The sequence below is a fragment of the Thermobia domestica genome, chromosome 3, assembly GCF_964235325.1.
Source record: "Thermobia domestica chromosome 3, izTheDome1.hap1.1, whole genome shotgun sequence".
Taxonomy (NCBI): Eukaryota; Metazoa; Arthropoda; class Insecta; order Zygentoma; family Lepismatidae; genus Thermobia; species Thermobia domestica.
In genome coordinates, this window is record NC_137456.1 from 326,050,641 (window position 1) to 326,066,598 (window position 15,958).

The 15,958-nt window shown below is 36.1% G+C and overlaps 2 protein-coding genes across 2 annotated transcripts in view; both read right to left on the reverse strand.

Annotated features, from left to right (window-relative positions):
* Positions 1-253: 253 nt before the first annotated feature.
* Positions 254-2,701, reverse strand: LOC145682307 (uncharacterized). Its single transcript, XM_081753884.1, has one exon. It carries the CDS (start codon positions 2,699-2,701, stop codon positions 254-256), a length of 2,448 nt encoding a protein of 815 aa, XP_081610010.1.
* An 85-nt stretch (positions 2,702-2,786) lies between these two features.
* Positions 2,787-15,958, reverse strand: part of LOC145682308 (uncharacterized) — a 31,730-nt gene continuing 18,558 nt past the window's right edge. The window contains exons 2-8 of the mRNA XM_081753885.1: positions 14,526-14,662; positions 13,600-13,666; positions 10,477-10,642; positions 9,775-9,965; positions 7,958-8,123; positions 5,399-5,538; positions 2,787-3,122 (exon numbers count right to left, since the gene is read on the reverse strand). Of these exons, the coding sequence (XP_081610011.1) occupies positions 2,787-3,122; positions 5,399-5,538; positions 7,958-8,123; positions 9,775-9,965; positions 10,477-10,642; positions 13,600-13,666; positions 14,526-14,662 (1,203 nt within the window). The remainder of the gene's footprint in view (positions 3,123-5,398; positions 5,539-7,957; positions 8,124-9,774; positions 9,966-10,476; positions 10,643-13,599; positions 13,667-14,525; positions 14,663-15,958) is intronic.

The following is a 15,958-nucleotide window of genomic DNA, read 5'->3' on the forward strand; positions in this document are numbered from 1 at the left end:
TCCGAACAAAAAATCTGTATAAAATTTACATAGAACCAACCATGTTTTTTAAAAGTTTAGTTCCTACTTCGGTGGCCATAGGACCATGCAGGCAAAACATCTAGTAGTACAGGAATGTATGCTTCATTGCAAATGCTTTGCTAGTGGATATAATATTGTTTGACTGAAAATCACATGGATTAAGAAACATTTTCTTATGCTCGAGCCCTATTACGATTATGTTAGAAAACACTGCCCCACATGCAACACAAAATCATACCGAAACAGAAACATATATGTTGTCATTATCGATTATCTTATAATACGTAGGAGGCCCTGCAAAATTCAAATTTACTGGTATGCAGATCCACTCTTGCGTGAAAGACAAATGATATGCACAGTAGTGACTGTCATAGCCAACTGTTTTCATTTTCTTACATAGAAGGAAAATGTGCGACTCTTCGTCTAACAAAATTTTTTTTATATTATAAAAGTTTAAACCATCTTCATGAATTTCGAACGCTACCATGCAACACTTGAACACAAATCCGTTGTATATGCACCAAGCTACTGACCGACAAAGTTTCAACAACGAAGGAGGTAAACACATTGAAAACAATGGAAAATTCTGATCTTGTGAAAGGTATATCTTTGCTCCAGGCCCAATTTCTTGTTGAATATGAAAACCGTTTTTCTGAAAGAACTTATAACATATCTGCAATTGGTGTTTCAAACCTATAGTTTCTAGAACATTCTTTCGACAATAAGCAATACGGGCAGCAATCTTGGACGGTTGGTGTTTGGATTCATACCTCATACACCATGTGAAAACAAGTGGTCCTATATGTCGCATTAAACGTGGATAGTGAACCATATGATGATGCTTAGGTTTTAATGTATCCTGAAAAAAAGATTTGTATATCTCATGATGTTCTTCAATTAAGGTACAAAGTAATTCAGAAGTGTTTACGTGAATAACTTTTGATGTTAATATGACTGTTATTTCTCTTAGCAGAATATAAAATTTCCAAACGATATTTTCCTCGGGGATTAAGTCACCCATTATCAAACCAAAGTACCTTATGAGAAATAACATTTCAGCAGCAGACAAGTTTAATTTATTCTTTTCAAGATTTTCAGAAGATAAAGGTGCCGGCTTATTTACGTCATCTGACATGCTTGCAAAGGCCGAAATCCTACTGTTTAAAATATCCATTGTGAAAAGACGTGTTTCGTTGATGTAGTACTTCAAAATATGCATCATATCATAGTTCCCCACCCCTTCCAAAAGATCATGCATCACGTCCACACTGTAATTTTTGGTAACATGAAAACTCGGCAACATGTTCCAAGTGCTATTCTCTTTTACTCCTGTCTGTGAAGCATCTCCGAGAATTACATGTAGTTCATAATTCTCAACGTCCCGCAAATTCCGGACGTTTTCTCTTGACTGCGCCTGTAAATCTGTTTTTGATGTAAGGCAAAACCTGCAAGGGTACTTAGCAGAAAATGACTCTGTAAAGCCAAGAACGGAATTCAATCCAAGATTGTCACCTGTAATAACACACAACTTAAAATAAATCTGTACTTCTAAACCATTATACATTACACATATACCTTCACATTCTAGGAAACGCAACTCTTCAATAAGAATTGAAAAGGTTGCTTTATTACCGAAAGTTTTTCTATCATTTGAATGAAAGAGTAAGGCGAGAAATATGTTCTCTAGTTTCGCGAAAAACTCCGGTGGAATACATGCAATTGTATAATAAACTACCCCTATCTTTTTTGTACCAGCATGCCCACTTAAAGGATTGTTAATTTCATAATCGTCAAAGTAAAGAAATAAAGGTAATATCAAACGATCATCAGAAAATGTTACCTCGTTTCTCCAATGCAGTCCTTGCACACTACTGAAAAGTACTTCAGTCTCTTGTTCTGCACTGTTCTTGAAGTGGAGTAACGTTGACAGAACATTCGGTAACTCCAAAAATCGTTTAAGCATTTTTCGCATAGGCACAAACTTTCCAAGCACTTGTAATGTTTCCACCGAAACCTCGCCTTTCTTTCTCTTTGAAGATAATTTCTGTCCAATAACATAATCAATTGGTTTTATCAAACTGCCCATTGTCTCTAACATGCCAAATCGCCTATATTCGGTTTCCAAGCTATAAAATGGACTGGACATTATACTAAACATGTTCATTACTTCAGTTACTGTATTATCATCAACATGATTTCCTCGAAGCGTTTGTAAAATTTTCTCTCTTAGCAGTTGCATCACACTACCGCCCATAAACCCGTGTACCCAGTCGCAAAGGTTTTGTATATGAGTTCTGGTTAAGTTACATTGACTATACAGTTTAGTAATAAAAAGAAGGGCTTCCTCCTTTACAGCCTCACGGTAATCTTCAAGAGAAAGGCTTTCCACAGAAGTTTCAATTGGTATATCACCATTATCAGTCAACTGTCTCTCAACATTGATGTGACACACCTCATTTTGGTATCCTCGAAAAGGCTGGTTCCCATCACCACCCGTACTTGTTCTTTCGTGTTTCAGCAAGTGTTTGCGGAATGAATTGGCGTTATCAAATTCGCGTCCACACAATGATTCCCCACAACGAAAGGGGCTCATGGCACCTAATTTGTGACAAAATTTTAAATGAAGTAACAGAGACTGACTCGTTCTTAAGTCACTATGACAAACAAAACACTTAGGCATCTTCTTACAAACTAAAAAGAACGTATATACATGAAAAAACTATTTTACAAACTAAATGATTAACGGAAAACAACCTTTCCCGCCATTACACCTTTGATATTTCAGAGATAAGCGTGTTCACTGAAGGAAAATTCTTGTCGCAGTCATTTTCAATTTTGTACATATGTTTCTGCACAAATGTCCACACCTGTTCCGATTCCTTCGGATATTCTGCATCCAGTACTTGAAACGACTTGAATGTGCTATCGATTGCTTTCAGTGGAGTTTCAACTCTGTAGAGATTATCCTCAATACTCACGTAGAAGGCTTGAGGTTCATCTATTTTTGAAGCGACAATGACGGGCATGGGCTGCACACTACATCCAAAGCGCTGCATCTTTAGATGATGCCTTTCTAACTCTGTTTGAAGATCGGACGCTTCCTGTAAGTCATGTACACAGAATTATTATCACGTTACACACCTATTAACACGTTATCAAATTCCAAAAACTACAAATACACGTATAATTAAAATGAGCTTGTATTTTAAATACGAGGTGCACCAATAATATATATAGCAATCCAATTAAACTGGTACCAACTGTTTTCAGGCATTCTTCTATACTAGAAATGTAATGTAATGAGGTCATAATTGACGCGAGTCACTTCTACGCGATATGAAATGTCTTGAAAACTAATATAGGTTAATATGACAGTATTTCGAATGTATTATTATACCCCTTGAGTTGTACATTTTTAATACCGTTCATTGTGTTTGTATTATCCGATGCAATTAAGAAAAGTTCTGGAAAAATTAAGTAAAGTTCCTTAGAGGAATCTACCTTTTAGTATAAGGTTTGAGAATAATCACAAAGAAAACAATCTGAATTATTGCACTTATAAACTTGACAGTAGTTACGTGAATAGATAACTGCGACATCAATAAAATTGTCCTAAGCTTACACTTAATGGTTTACATTTACAGTAATAAATATTTCAATTAAATGTGGCAAACTTGGAATCACATCCAGACATAAAGTAAGCACGGATATTTTAAAGATAAAATAAATTTAGATCCTGTACGTCAATGACCGCAATTCTTGACGTTACAAATCTCCAGGAAGAAGAAAGAAAAACCTTTGCGGAAATTTGAAAAGCAAGGATGCTACAATATCAATGAATTAGTTTTTAAAATAATGATCGCGAAAAGGTTGGTGCCGTTCCCCTACGTGCTGTTTAGTATTTTTATAAGATTGATATTACACACATATCATTACCTCGAGTATAAACACTTCTTACTTATTTATGCCATAAAATGAAGAAAGGAGTGCTATCATAGTTCCAATATTTGAAGGGTTGAATGAAGAACATTTTTAAAGACACTGGGAAAAAGCTGTTTTGAGCCAAGTAAACATTTTATCCATGACCATAAACATATTTAACCTCTACTTATGTTTCAGAAAGTTTACATAGCATTCACCGAAAGTTTTACAGCATTTTTACGTTTACTATTGTTATTGGAATATAGGGTTTCATCACGGGAACTTCATAAGGCATAAACCTACAGTGGAACCGAAAATACGAATAACATCCTAAAATCCCCTCCCCCTTCCTCCCGGGAAATCGAACGCAGTCGCCCAACAAAGGAGATAAGTGTACTAGCAACGAAGGAGTAACTTTTAGGTCGGCCTTAAGTTCGTCACGTTTGAGGGATGTCGTCCCTCGGAGAGCACACAATCCGAGAGAGGGGAAGCAAGAAAGGAATGGATGGGGAAGGAAGCGGTCTGGGACCTGTGTGTTAGGTACCATCCCGGCATTTTTAGCATCATTCACTGTGTTTATATTAAAAAAAAAACTCACTCAACCCAGGAAAAAACACTCAGGATGATTGGCCTGAAAAAGCTGTTACACTTCTTTGATCGAGTGATCCCACCGGGAATCGAACCCAGAACCGCTCGCACCAAAGGCGAGGGCGTTAGCGACTAATAAATATTGTGTTTTCCTATTTTATGCATATTCCTTTCTATCTACACAACTTAGGTTCACGATATCTTCGTAAGATACAAATCGCGTCACATACACCGATACATGCTTTACTAATTGCATGAAGAAGAGTCATGTATATTGCAAAATATGGTTGATAGCTCACTCCACCAAGGGCGTGCTGTCCCGAGGGAGCCTTTTCTTAAACTTTTTTGTTTCCATGTACCACCAATATGATCCTCTTGATATGGTATGGTAATCATATCAATTGAGTGCACATCAAAGATGGAGCGGGTCAGTGGCTATGGATCACGTGGGGATAATTTTGAGTATACTTTAGTGGATCTTGGGTTACATTTACATGTTCCACTGTTACGTATGACTACCCTAACCCAACAATAACAACTGACTCATTGTAGTCCTCAATATAACACATTCCACTTTGATCCACTCTCGACATATTCGGTCAGTAGGTCGAAGTAGATCAGTAGATCATGGTGACACGTGGTGAGTCAGAGTGGATCGTGGTTTGATGAAAATGGTGTTTGCTTACACAATATTTTTGTTTGAGCATAGCAGTTTTTCCAGAAAAGCTGATTTTTTTTGTTTGTTTGTTTGTTCGATAAGGTTTCGTGCAATGTTCTCCATTCTCCAATCACTAATTAAATGTTAATGACATATTTCGTGGTAATCAAGTGTAGATATTAATACATTATATTACATAATGGTACATACTCTGACATGAAAAAGGAATCCTTGCTGTGCCTCGTATTTGGAAGGTTTCCATAATCCACCTCCGTCTTTCCTTTTGATACACGTGGTCACAGATGGGAAATATCTTCCAAGAAGTATTAATATTACGACTGTTCTGGCATCTGGAAAAGAATGAAATATCAAGAACATTTGTAGGTAATTAATTTACGCTTATACAGCGAGGTCCGGAAGTGGGCGTACCTCTTAATTGGTGTTTTCTGACGGTTTTTGGTTTTACCTACATTTGTTTGGTAACACTGCTTGGCATTGTCTGGCAACATTGCTATCCATTTGTTTTCTGCTTGGTAACAGTTATCAGATCAGTTCCTGGCCGCTGGATTGGAAGAGGTTGTGCATCCAGCTCTTTGCCAGGCCTCCAAGAAGTCCCGATCTGACGATATCAGACAATGCTCCCTGGGCTTTCATGAAGCAACACGTAAGAAACACTCGATATCACACAACGCAGGAATTACGAGCAGCTGTGGAACACGCCTTCATCCTCGTTGACTCCGGAGTATCTCCGCAAAACATCTGCCAGAACTTTGTGCAGAATTCAGTTGTGTTATGACATGGATGGTGATCATACCTTTGTTTACGACTCTTACGACTTTAAGGTAGCTGTGTACAGACATTCTACCATAACTAACACTATACTGTTGAAACTAAAGGGGGGTACGCCCACTTTTGGACCACTTTATACTAATTTATTTGAATGTAAGTGCTAACTTTCTGACTGCATTCATTCTCATACCTGCAGAGGTTTGCTCTGTGATACGCAATGAATACTGTATATTACTTTAAGTCAATAATCAAAGAAAAAAGGAAATTACGTTTTGTAAGCAATGGACAGCAGTCTGAAAAAAAAACACACACAAAAAGTATCATCTTTTGTAACTACACCCAGATTCGGCAAAGGGATAATGCGATGTTTCTTATATGCAAATATTGGGTCCAAATAATGGTGAAAACTAATCTTAATACGATACTTATCTATCGCCTATAAGTACGTGTATAAAAGCTGTACATGAAGTATATTATTTCAAGAACCAAAGGTTAAAGTCAACGTATGTATTTCTCTTTGGGAAGTTGCAACAGATACGGATAAAAAGAGAGAAATTGAATAGCTTAATGAATCAAAATAGACAATTAACAACAAGTTAAAGACTATACGCTGCGGAAAAGTTCTTTCGTCACAAATTCTAAACATTAGTTTCATTCATTGCTACAAAAGGGATTTCATATCTGCTTATTAACCCTACTGAATCTATCTTCTTCATATACTGTTATTCAAGTAATTACTGATTTCAGGGATGTAAACTGGTCACTGAACTCAGTATTTCAGACTCTTTGGGAGATTAAACGAAAAATGTTCAATTACTACACAGCAGTTGAAATATTTCTCGTGATCTGAGCTCAATAATGAAACAAAAGAATAACAGAGCTTTTTTAAGTGCTCGATATGTTGTCGATTTACAATTATCATTTATTTTTCTTCTAGATTTTGATTTATTCTGCTCGGACTTACGACTAAAAGGAGACAAGGGAAAATTGCCGGAGCACCTGTAATTGATCTTTTCTTTGCTTACGGGAGTAGGCTGAACAGTGTTGCGTTTTAATAATTATAGTGAACAATACTTAATGAAATAATAAACAATGTGTACACCATTTCTCCACAGTCAAAACTTACTTCCATGCACTTCGATAAATTTTATTATAATTAGCAATTTTTAAAAAAGGGGGCAGGAAGGACTCGTAAACCTTATTCGCCTTCTGTGCAGATGGTATGGTAAAAATCAATACTGGATAATGAAAGTGTAAGTGTAAAGGCTAATATGGAACAGAGAAACAAAAGAGAACTTCTTCAGAAGGGAATTGGGAGGGGAGGGGATGAGAGTACAATGCTGTGACACTTAAAATGCGTCTTGATTTGTATACTTCAACAAACTTTTCTTATTAGATTACGCAATTTCTAGTTTCTTACTCCGATTATTCAAAGTATTCAAATGTTCTCGGAGGGAGTGACCGCCCCTCCCTTTAATCCGTCCGTGGTGTCATTCGTTTGGCTTTTCGCTACTAATTCAAAATGCTTTCCGAAACAAGTTGTCTTCTTGTGACAGCAGGGGGTGGAAGAAACAAACAAACCGTGAAAGGAAGAAAGAAGTGGTTTTGGGCTCTTCCAGTCCAGACCATTCTAACCACTGAGAAGTGAGAATCACAACGTGATTTTTCTGGTAAGAGCGTCCTTTTTAAAGCAGCTAACAAGCAAACAGATGGTCAGCCCTCTTCCCTCTGCAGCATACTTTTTATTCTCTGTTGCCAAACTTACTGAAGAATATATTGCAATTAATCTAACGCATGTAACGTAAATTGGAGACCGTGGTTGGATTTATATGGGTCTTGTCTATTTGTATTAAAAATTTCAAGTCATTACCTACAATACTTTGTTAGAAATTACCATATTAAAATTTACATGTTTTCAAATGGGAAGTTAGAAACATAAGCGAAGAGGTAGAAGATCTCCTTAATAAGAAAAATAATTACCTTCCCTGATGTTCTCCTGCAGCAAAAGTTCTACTAATGTGGCTCCGTCATTTGTTGTTTGTTTGGTCGTGGTAAGTATATGCTGAATCTTCTTTAAGTCTGCATTCCACGTTGAAAAAAATGTTATATCTTTCCCAGGATATAACTGGCCAAAATCAATGTCGATCTGAAAAGTAAAAGAAATTGTTGTCACATATACCTAACGCTGTTTGATGATATAATGTTCTATGCTTTCTTCTCTTTATACAAAAGTTTGGTAGTATAGTTTTCTTTGAAGTTCATTAAATAATCTTTGTTTCAACAGAGCGTTTTTAATCAAGTTATGAACATCAATGGCATTCACCCCACTATAGTATCCATTTTCAGAAAATACTATGTCTGATTGAAAAAGAAATCCCAAAGTAGGCATGTAAAAAACAATTACTTAGAGTGGAACTGATAAAATACACGCAAATATAAAACAAACTTCCAAGCGCTTTCGCATTTATGGAGTCGTCATACAGGGACGCAAAGACGAAAGTGGAATAAGAAATAGAGAAAGACACAAGGACCGCACCTATACCAACAATGATTTCTCCACAAGGTTCTCTACTTTCACGTATGAGTACTTGACAGCAGTCACGTGATCACATGACCACCATAGCACCTAGCAGAAATATGGCAAAATGAAATGAAATCTTTGAGTTTTACGTCTCACGGTTACGCCGGTTAGGCTAAAGGAGACGGTGATGATGAGAGATGAATGAAATGGTGGAATGAAGAAAGTGGGAGAACCCGAGAAAACCCACGAGCACGGTGTTTCTACACCACAAAGTCCACACGGCGGGAGCAGGGTTTGAACCCGGGACCCCAAGCACCGGAGGTGAACGCTCTACCACTGAGCCACCGCGCCCCCCCCCCCAGAAATATGGCGTAACTCGTCTTACTCTGTATCTTTCTTCTTCCACTTTCGTCTTTCTCTTCCTGCCTAACAAAGCCATAAAAGGTGAAAGCTCTTACAAGCTTTTTTTTCTTTCTTAAATCTTTGCGCGCATGTACTGCACGTGTATTTTATCTAATTTCTGGTAACTGTTTTATACATTGGTTGGTTTTTAATTACACAAAAACGCGTCTTTAACGTAAGCTTACATAATTCTGAACCTTCTGCCGCTGATGCTGGTATATTTGTAAATTAAAATAAACTATTAAATGTTTTCATAGGAACATTATCAACAAGAGTGAGGATGTGGGGCTGATCGGGGAGCGGGCTGGGTAGCGTAGAGGTTAACTTATTGGCATTGTACGTCGAAGACAAAAGATCTATTTTCGGCCCACTCGCACTTTTTCACTCTGATTTTTCATTATTTCTGAATCTATACAGGTTTTGGTGTACTGAAAATCCGGTTGATTTTCTCAGAATTACTAAACGTTCTACCTGCTACAAGATGCACCATCTCGTCCATCAGCTTACTCACAGGAAAAAATTAGAACCGAAAAACTCCGAAACATAGTGCAAGACAGGGTACAACTTCATACACCGAAAAACATTTATAAACTCTCTCGCCTCATGCTAGGTGCTTTTTTTGCAAAGAAAAACTGCCGTGTTCGCAATTTATATATAGCATCAACATAAGACCCTTATGTTCATGATTTTTTTTTAACTCATTAAATTTTGTTACTCGTTTTTTTTTTTTTTTCATTTTCCTTTAAGTACAGTTCGTTCTGTGATACGGAATTACACTTCTATAAAATAATATAAAGGTATTTTCTTTCTTCGGTTACATTCATAAAATAATAATAGAAAGATGTAAACTTCTTAGCAATATCACTACACTTACAAGTGTGTATCCAAGAGGCTGTTTTAAAGCAGGAAATTCCTTGAAGTAGGAGCTGATATCCTTCTTTGACTGAATGTAATTTGCTCTCCGATTTAATGTCGTTTGTTTCCACAGATCACACACTTTCTCCCATGGCTCTATATTATTTCTCAACCACGTGAGAGCTTCCTCGGCAAATTCATCAGTGGACTCTGAAAATAAAGGACACCATCTACATAATTCAGTGTGAAAGAAACGTACATACTCAGTATACGTAAATACATATGTATTAATTTCTAGGACAGAAGTACAAGAAATAATATTTCAATAAACATGTGAAACAGACAGTATTATACTTCTGAACACAATTGTCATATGAGGTGTTCGGAACATGTATTTACAAAACGTCCCGTTAATATATGAAAGCAGTGATAGAGTTTTACACACAGATGAACAGCAGATATACTGATTGCACAAATTCACGGAAATTTGTTGATTTATAATGAAGGTAGTGCCCTTGAACTGTGAATCTGTTGATTGACCATAATACGTGAATATGTGTAACCATGTAAAAAATCGGCACGCATCTCTTTTAGGAAGTTTTGTACCCTTGTCTGAATATAAGATAGCATAAAACACTATGCATCGTGATTTACTGATAAAATTATAATACAGAATTTATGAACATGAAAGCAAATAAATGAAAAAGAACTATGAACGTACCATCTAAATCGACTTCGGTAGAAGTTGTAGCTGCACACCGGTTTCTCAAAGGCAAAACACCACTTTGCCGCAAATACCTTCTTGTGTTGCAATATCTGTCCCAAAGTTTCCCTCTTGCCAAAACCTTCTTCCCTTGAGCAACTTTATAGGGGACGTAGTAAGTATGCTATTTGAAAAACAAATCACTGTTATAATATACAGTCCTGATATCCTATTGCACAACACAAAATTACAATTAAACTATATTATTTCCACAGAGAAACAAAATACATGGAAACCTGTTTAAAACGAAACTTATATAAACCGGAAATTTGCCGAAGATGAATAGTTTTTAGTCCCGGCAACTCTGTCTGATTTGCCATATGGTAAAGATTTTTCTCTTAACTGATTGCCAGCTCGAAACGTAGGGGCACTGTAGTCTGTCTGTCTCTGCGTTGGCGTTACTACTGAACTTCTGTTTTCAATAGTTAAGATCTTTCGGCCGTGAACAAGAATGGAGATAATGTTTCTGTTATTTAAGTTACCTGTTTCCTGTTTTTGTTGATACACACATAAGCACTTTTCTACTGTCAAAACTTTCTTTATAAATTAAAGACTTACTGCTTGCTACTCCGTCATTACACATGCATTTCCAAGAATTCGGTCATTTTTGAAAAAAAATGGTAGAAATTTAGACCAGTTGTTGAAAATTTCCATTGTTTCTGCTGCAGAAAATGTGGTTTCAGTGTGGCGTGTTTGTGTGCCCAGTGTTGTGTACAAATACGGCAAAAACAAATGTTATTGTTACTTTGGAGGACACAATACGATTATTGAAGAGAGAATAAGAGACAATGTTTGTAAAATATAAAGTTCATTTCAAATGTTGCAAACGCAAATTTCCAACACTGAAACCCAGAAAATGAAAACAATCCTTAAAAGGCGGTGAAAATGTAAAGAGGAATGTGAGAGGAAATACATAATAAAATAATACATACTTGTAGTTTCTACTTTAAGCGTCTGTCTTATTCAAATAAGTTCACTTTGTAAATTGAGTTTATGTTGTAAATACATTTTTGTGTTAATTAATCTTTCACCTCAACCATTTTAACCTAGGTATAGTACTACGAGATTATTTTTACCAGCAGTTATTGTTACAGAACTTAACTTTTCGAATTTGCACACAACGGAAAATTATTTTGTTCCTTGACGTTCCGTCTTATACAAGTTTCACTGTATATATATGCTGTAAATTAGACATATTGGAATTTCTTTTTTTTTTTCTGGATTCCTTTAGTACTTCAATAAAATGAGCATTGAAAAATGTATTCTGATAAGTTATGGAAAACGTTCACTTGTAAGTTAAATTGTAAATTTCTCCTTGTTCTGAAGACAATGATAAAATAAATATTAATACAATTAAGTCTAATTTTCAATGGGTGTTCAGAAACTATACCGGCGAAATCGGAAGATGATAGTTAATATAATTCTAAGCAAAAAAGCTTCTACACATATCCGATTCTCAGCGGCCTGACACCTACAGGTTGGTAACAATTCTGTACATTTTTCCAAAACAAAAATGTATTACTCATCCTGTATTTTTTCTAAAGGTCATCTATGATGCATTTGAATGGTGACAGAATGGCCTTTCCAAGGGTATATGGCACGTGACGATAGTTGCGTTGGAAGGAGCCTCATGAAGCTAATTTTCAGAACAAAATATCTTTCTTCCAAGAGCTTCAAGAAACACGGTTGCCAACACTGTCGCCAAATAGGAACGACAAAAAATTACGCATCAACTTCAATTTTTATGCTGAATAATGTCGCAAATTTATATTATATATATATATATATATATATAGGATGGTGCATTTAAAATTTGCCACCCCTATATCTTCGAAACGACTGCGAATATGAGAAAACGCTAAAACACGTCCATCATTATTTTAAGGGGCTTGAATTTTCAGCTATAAAAGATCCCCCTAAACACCCCATATAGCGGTATCTGGAGTCAACTTGAAAATTTTAAATAGCAAAGGGGGTCGAGTGATATATCGTTGGAAAGGTCTCGACAAGAGAAATATTCTACCTAGAGTTTCAAGTCCCTATGTTGACTCCATCTAAAATGGCTCGGGTTCACATTCTTTCCAACGATATATCACTCGACCCTCTTTGCTATTTAAAAATTTGAAGCTGACCCCATGTACCCCCATATGGGGGTACCTGGAGTGGACCGTTTATAGCTCAAGATTCAAGCTCCTTAAAATAGTGATGGACATGTTTTTGTGTTTTCTCATATTTACAGTCGTTTCGAAGATACACTGGGTGCCAACGGACTTTATGGACACAAAATGGGAACCCCCGCCATTTAGGATAGGGTCAACATTGGGACTTGAAACTTTTGGCAAAATATTTCTCTTGTCTAGACCTTTCCAACGATGTATCACTCGACCCCCTTTGCCATTTAAAATTTTCAAGTTGACCCACGTACCTCAATAGGGGGGTACCTGGGGTGGACTTTTTATAGCTCAAAATTCAAGCCCCTTAAAATAATGATAGACGTGTTTTTGCCTTTTCTCATATTCGCAGTCGTTTCAAAGATATAGAGGGTGGCAAATTTTAAATGCACCACCCTGTATATATATATATATATATATATATATATATATATATATATATATACTACAGTATCAGAAAGAAAAATAAAATTGTCCTTATACAATCGAACTACTTTTATTAAAATGAAGAAAGTTTTTTTCTTCCTCCACAACTTCCCTTCCAACTCCACTATCGTCATATATACATCAGTGGAAAGGTACTTCCATTGCCGTTCAAATACGCCATGCGTCATCTCTTTAAAGTACATACAGGATGAGTAATAAAATTTTGTCCTGAACAAATTTGTATAAAATATTTACCAACCTGTAACTATCAGACCGTTGAAAATTGAACATATTCTTATGGGATCATTTTTGCTTAGAAGTACATCAGCTATTATCTCCAAAAGTTGTCAGTATGGTTTCCGAACAATCTTCAAAGAATCATAAAATACTCCACGACTTTTAAATTTTTTCCAGTGAACGCAAAGAAAAACGAAAAATTAGCAATATACAAGAATTCCCTCACCTAACTGAATTTTACACAAACCTTGTTTTCAGACGGAAACAATCGTACAATCGCCTCACTTATTGAAATGAATGACTGTCTACTGATCCTGTAAGACAGAAAATGAAATTTCACAAAGCAATTCCCATAGAAGCTTGAATAAATATTAAGAGACGACGCTCCATTGGGGAGGAAAAAAAAAACACTTGTTTATAAATTTTAAACTGACACACAATCATAGTATTCGTCTTGCGAATAAAATCAGAAAAACACACTGCTGAACAAGACTGTACTTTTAATATAAAAATATATTTACACGTGACGTTTCGATCTTCTAGCCAAGATCCTCATCAGAGTGTACGTCTGATGAGGATCTTGGCTAGAAGATCGAAACGTCACGTGTAAATATGTTTTTATATTAAAAGTACAGTCTTGTTCAGCAGTGTGTTTTTCTGTTTCTTATAAATTTTGTAACACTGGCACTAAAGAAAGAAGTGAATGTTTAGTTTCATTAAGTCAGGCAAATAAATGAACTGTAATATTTAATACAACTCAACGTGTTCCAAGTTACTGTAAACAGTTATTAATCAATCCAAAGGGTGCTATGCAGTCATCAGAACACTTTCAAATTCCAACTGATCCATATTGTTGTGTACCACAATGAGCAACTAACGAATTAATGTGTTTGAACTTTTGCTTTGATAATTTCAATGCATTTTGAGACCAAATTAATCCTAAAAACACAACTACAAACATACTTGTAATATAGATCATAAGTGAAAAATACTGTCACGGTGATAAACGCAATCAATACCGTCGAATATGTGCCATGTGAAAACGAGATTCTACTCGGAATTCTTAGTGAAGACGATAAATGTATAGGACAGCAATTACTTAATATTTAAGACTATTGCATTTACATTATCTTTAACATACGATACCACAAAATTTAACGAAACGATCTGTACCTTTTATCTGCGCCAATATATCGAACGATGACATCTGTTAATAAACTGCGAGCTCTGCTATTAAGATGTCCCAAATTCTTGTGCGTAGATAATACTTCTTTTCCTTGCAGTGAACTATTCAGAATCTTCTGCAAGTCCTAGAACAAGGTACTTGTGATCATAGAATTTGAAATAAAACAAAACTTAAACAACAAAAGCAAAACTATAAAATAATTTGATATCACTTATGTTAAGATCACATAAACGTGAATACGTATAACCAGACGTATTTTATTTCAAAAATTTACAAAAAGAAACTCTTGTTTTCTACGAAAAACAAAAACGAGCATGAGCATGTATGTGTAAAAGTACACATATGTCCCAAATTTCGTCGAAATGGGTGCAGTATTTTTTTTTTTTTTTTTTTTTTTGATATCTGGTGATTACCTGAAAAAGAATTTCATTTTCAACGCATCACAACTTTGACAATTTTTCACATGGAAATTTTATTTTGATGTCACTTGCAATCTTTTCTACCAGAAAACAAATGTTTTAAATTTCATTCATATCTGTTTCGTAGTTGTTGTAAACGAACAACGCCGAAATGCCATTTTTTGTATTCTAGAAGCGTAAGCACTAGTCGATCTACTTTTTAAAGCCTTGCTTGCAGGGCGACCGTCCTGCCTGATAACGTAGAGTTGGTTTTTAGTTTAGCGTCCCTTTCAGCAGCGAGGCTATATGAGACGTGGACCTACTGATTAACGTGGATTCTGTATATTTTTCTCTGAAGGCTATATGTATGCCAAGTTTCAACTTTCCACGTCAACTGCCAGTTCCATTATTTTGTCAGTTAATGGCACGATGAAAAGTTTGAAACTTCCGGCTTTTATCCTAACTTAACGTACGCTCTAATGCAACGTGTGAACCAGATAATTGCTAAGGAGAAGTTCTAGAACACAGGTTCCCCATATAAATTAGCAAGGTTGGTTCCTTTCTGTACCAAAATTTAAATTTTATTTCACAGAATATTGCTAGCGAGCGTCAGCAAGTGAAAGCGGGTTAGAAGACCGCAGGATACGTTGTTTTCTGTTTTTATTACAGCTAAATGGGAAGTGGGACATGTGTTCTAGAACCTTGTAATTTCTATGACGTTTATATTTTCTTCTCGCTTATTACAAAGCTAAGGCATTACTGCCGCATCGCCGGACCAGTATTAGAATCGAAAAAAAGTACCAAAATGTACTGTATACGGATATATTTCGTTGGACTACATTAACTTACATTAGATTACCTCACATTAGGATAAGGGCATAAAAAACTACAGTGCAAAAAACACAAACCAACTTGTGCTAGGTGGCCACTAAGTGCACGAATGCTATCTAACCGAGCCAAGGTAGGGCGGAGCTAGCGGACCAGCGCGGTAGTGCCCCCGAAGGGAGCAGGCGCGTCAGCGA

What these genes read in the sequence shown, in the direction of transcription:
- LOC145682307 (XM_081753884.1), bottom strand. Translation starts at nt 2,701, where the DNA reads ATGCCTAAGTGTTTTGTTTGTCATAGTGACTTAAGAACGAGTCAGTCT.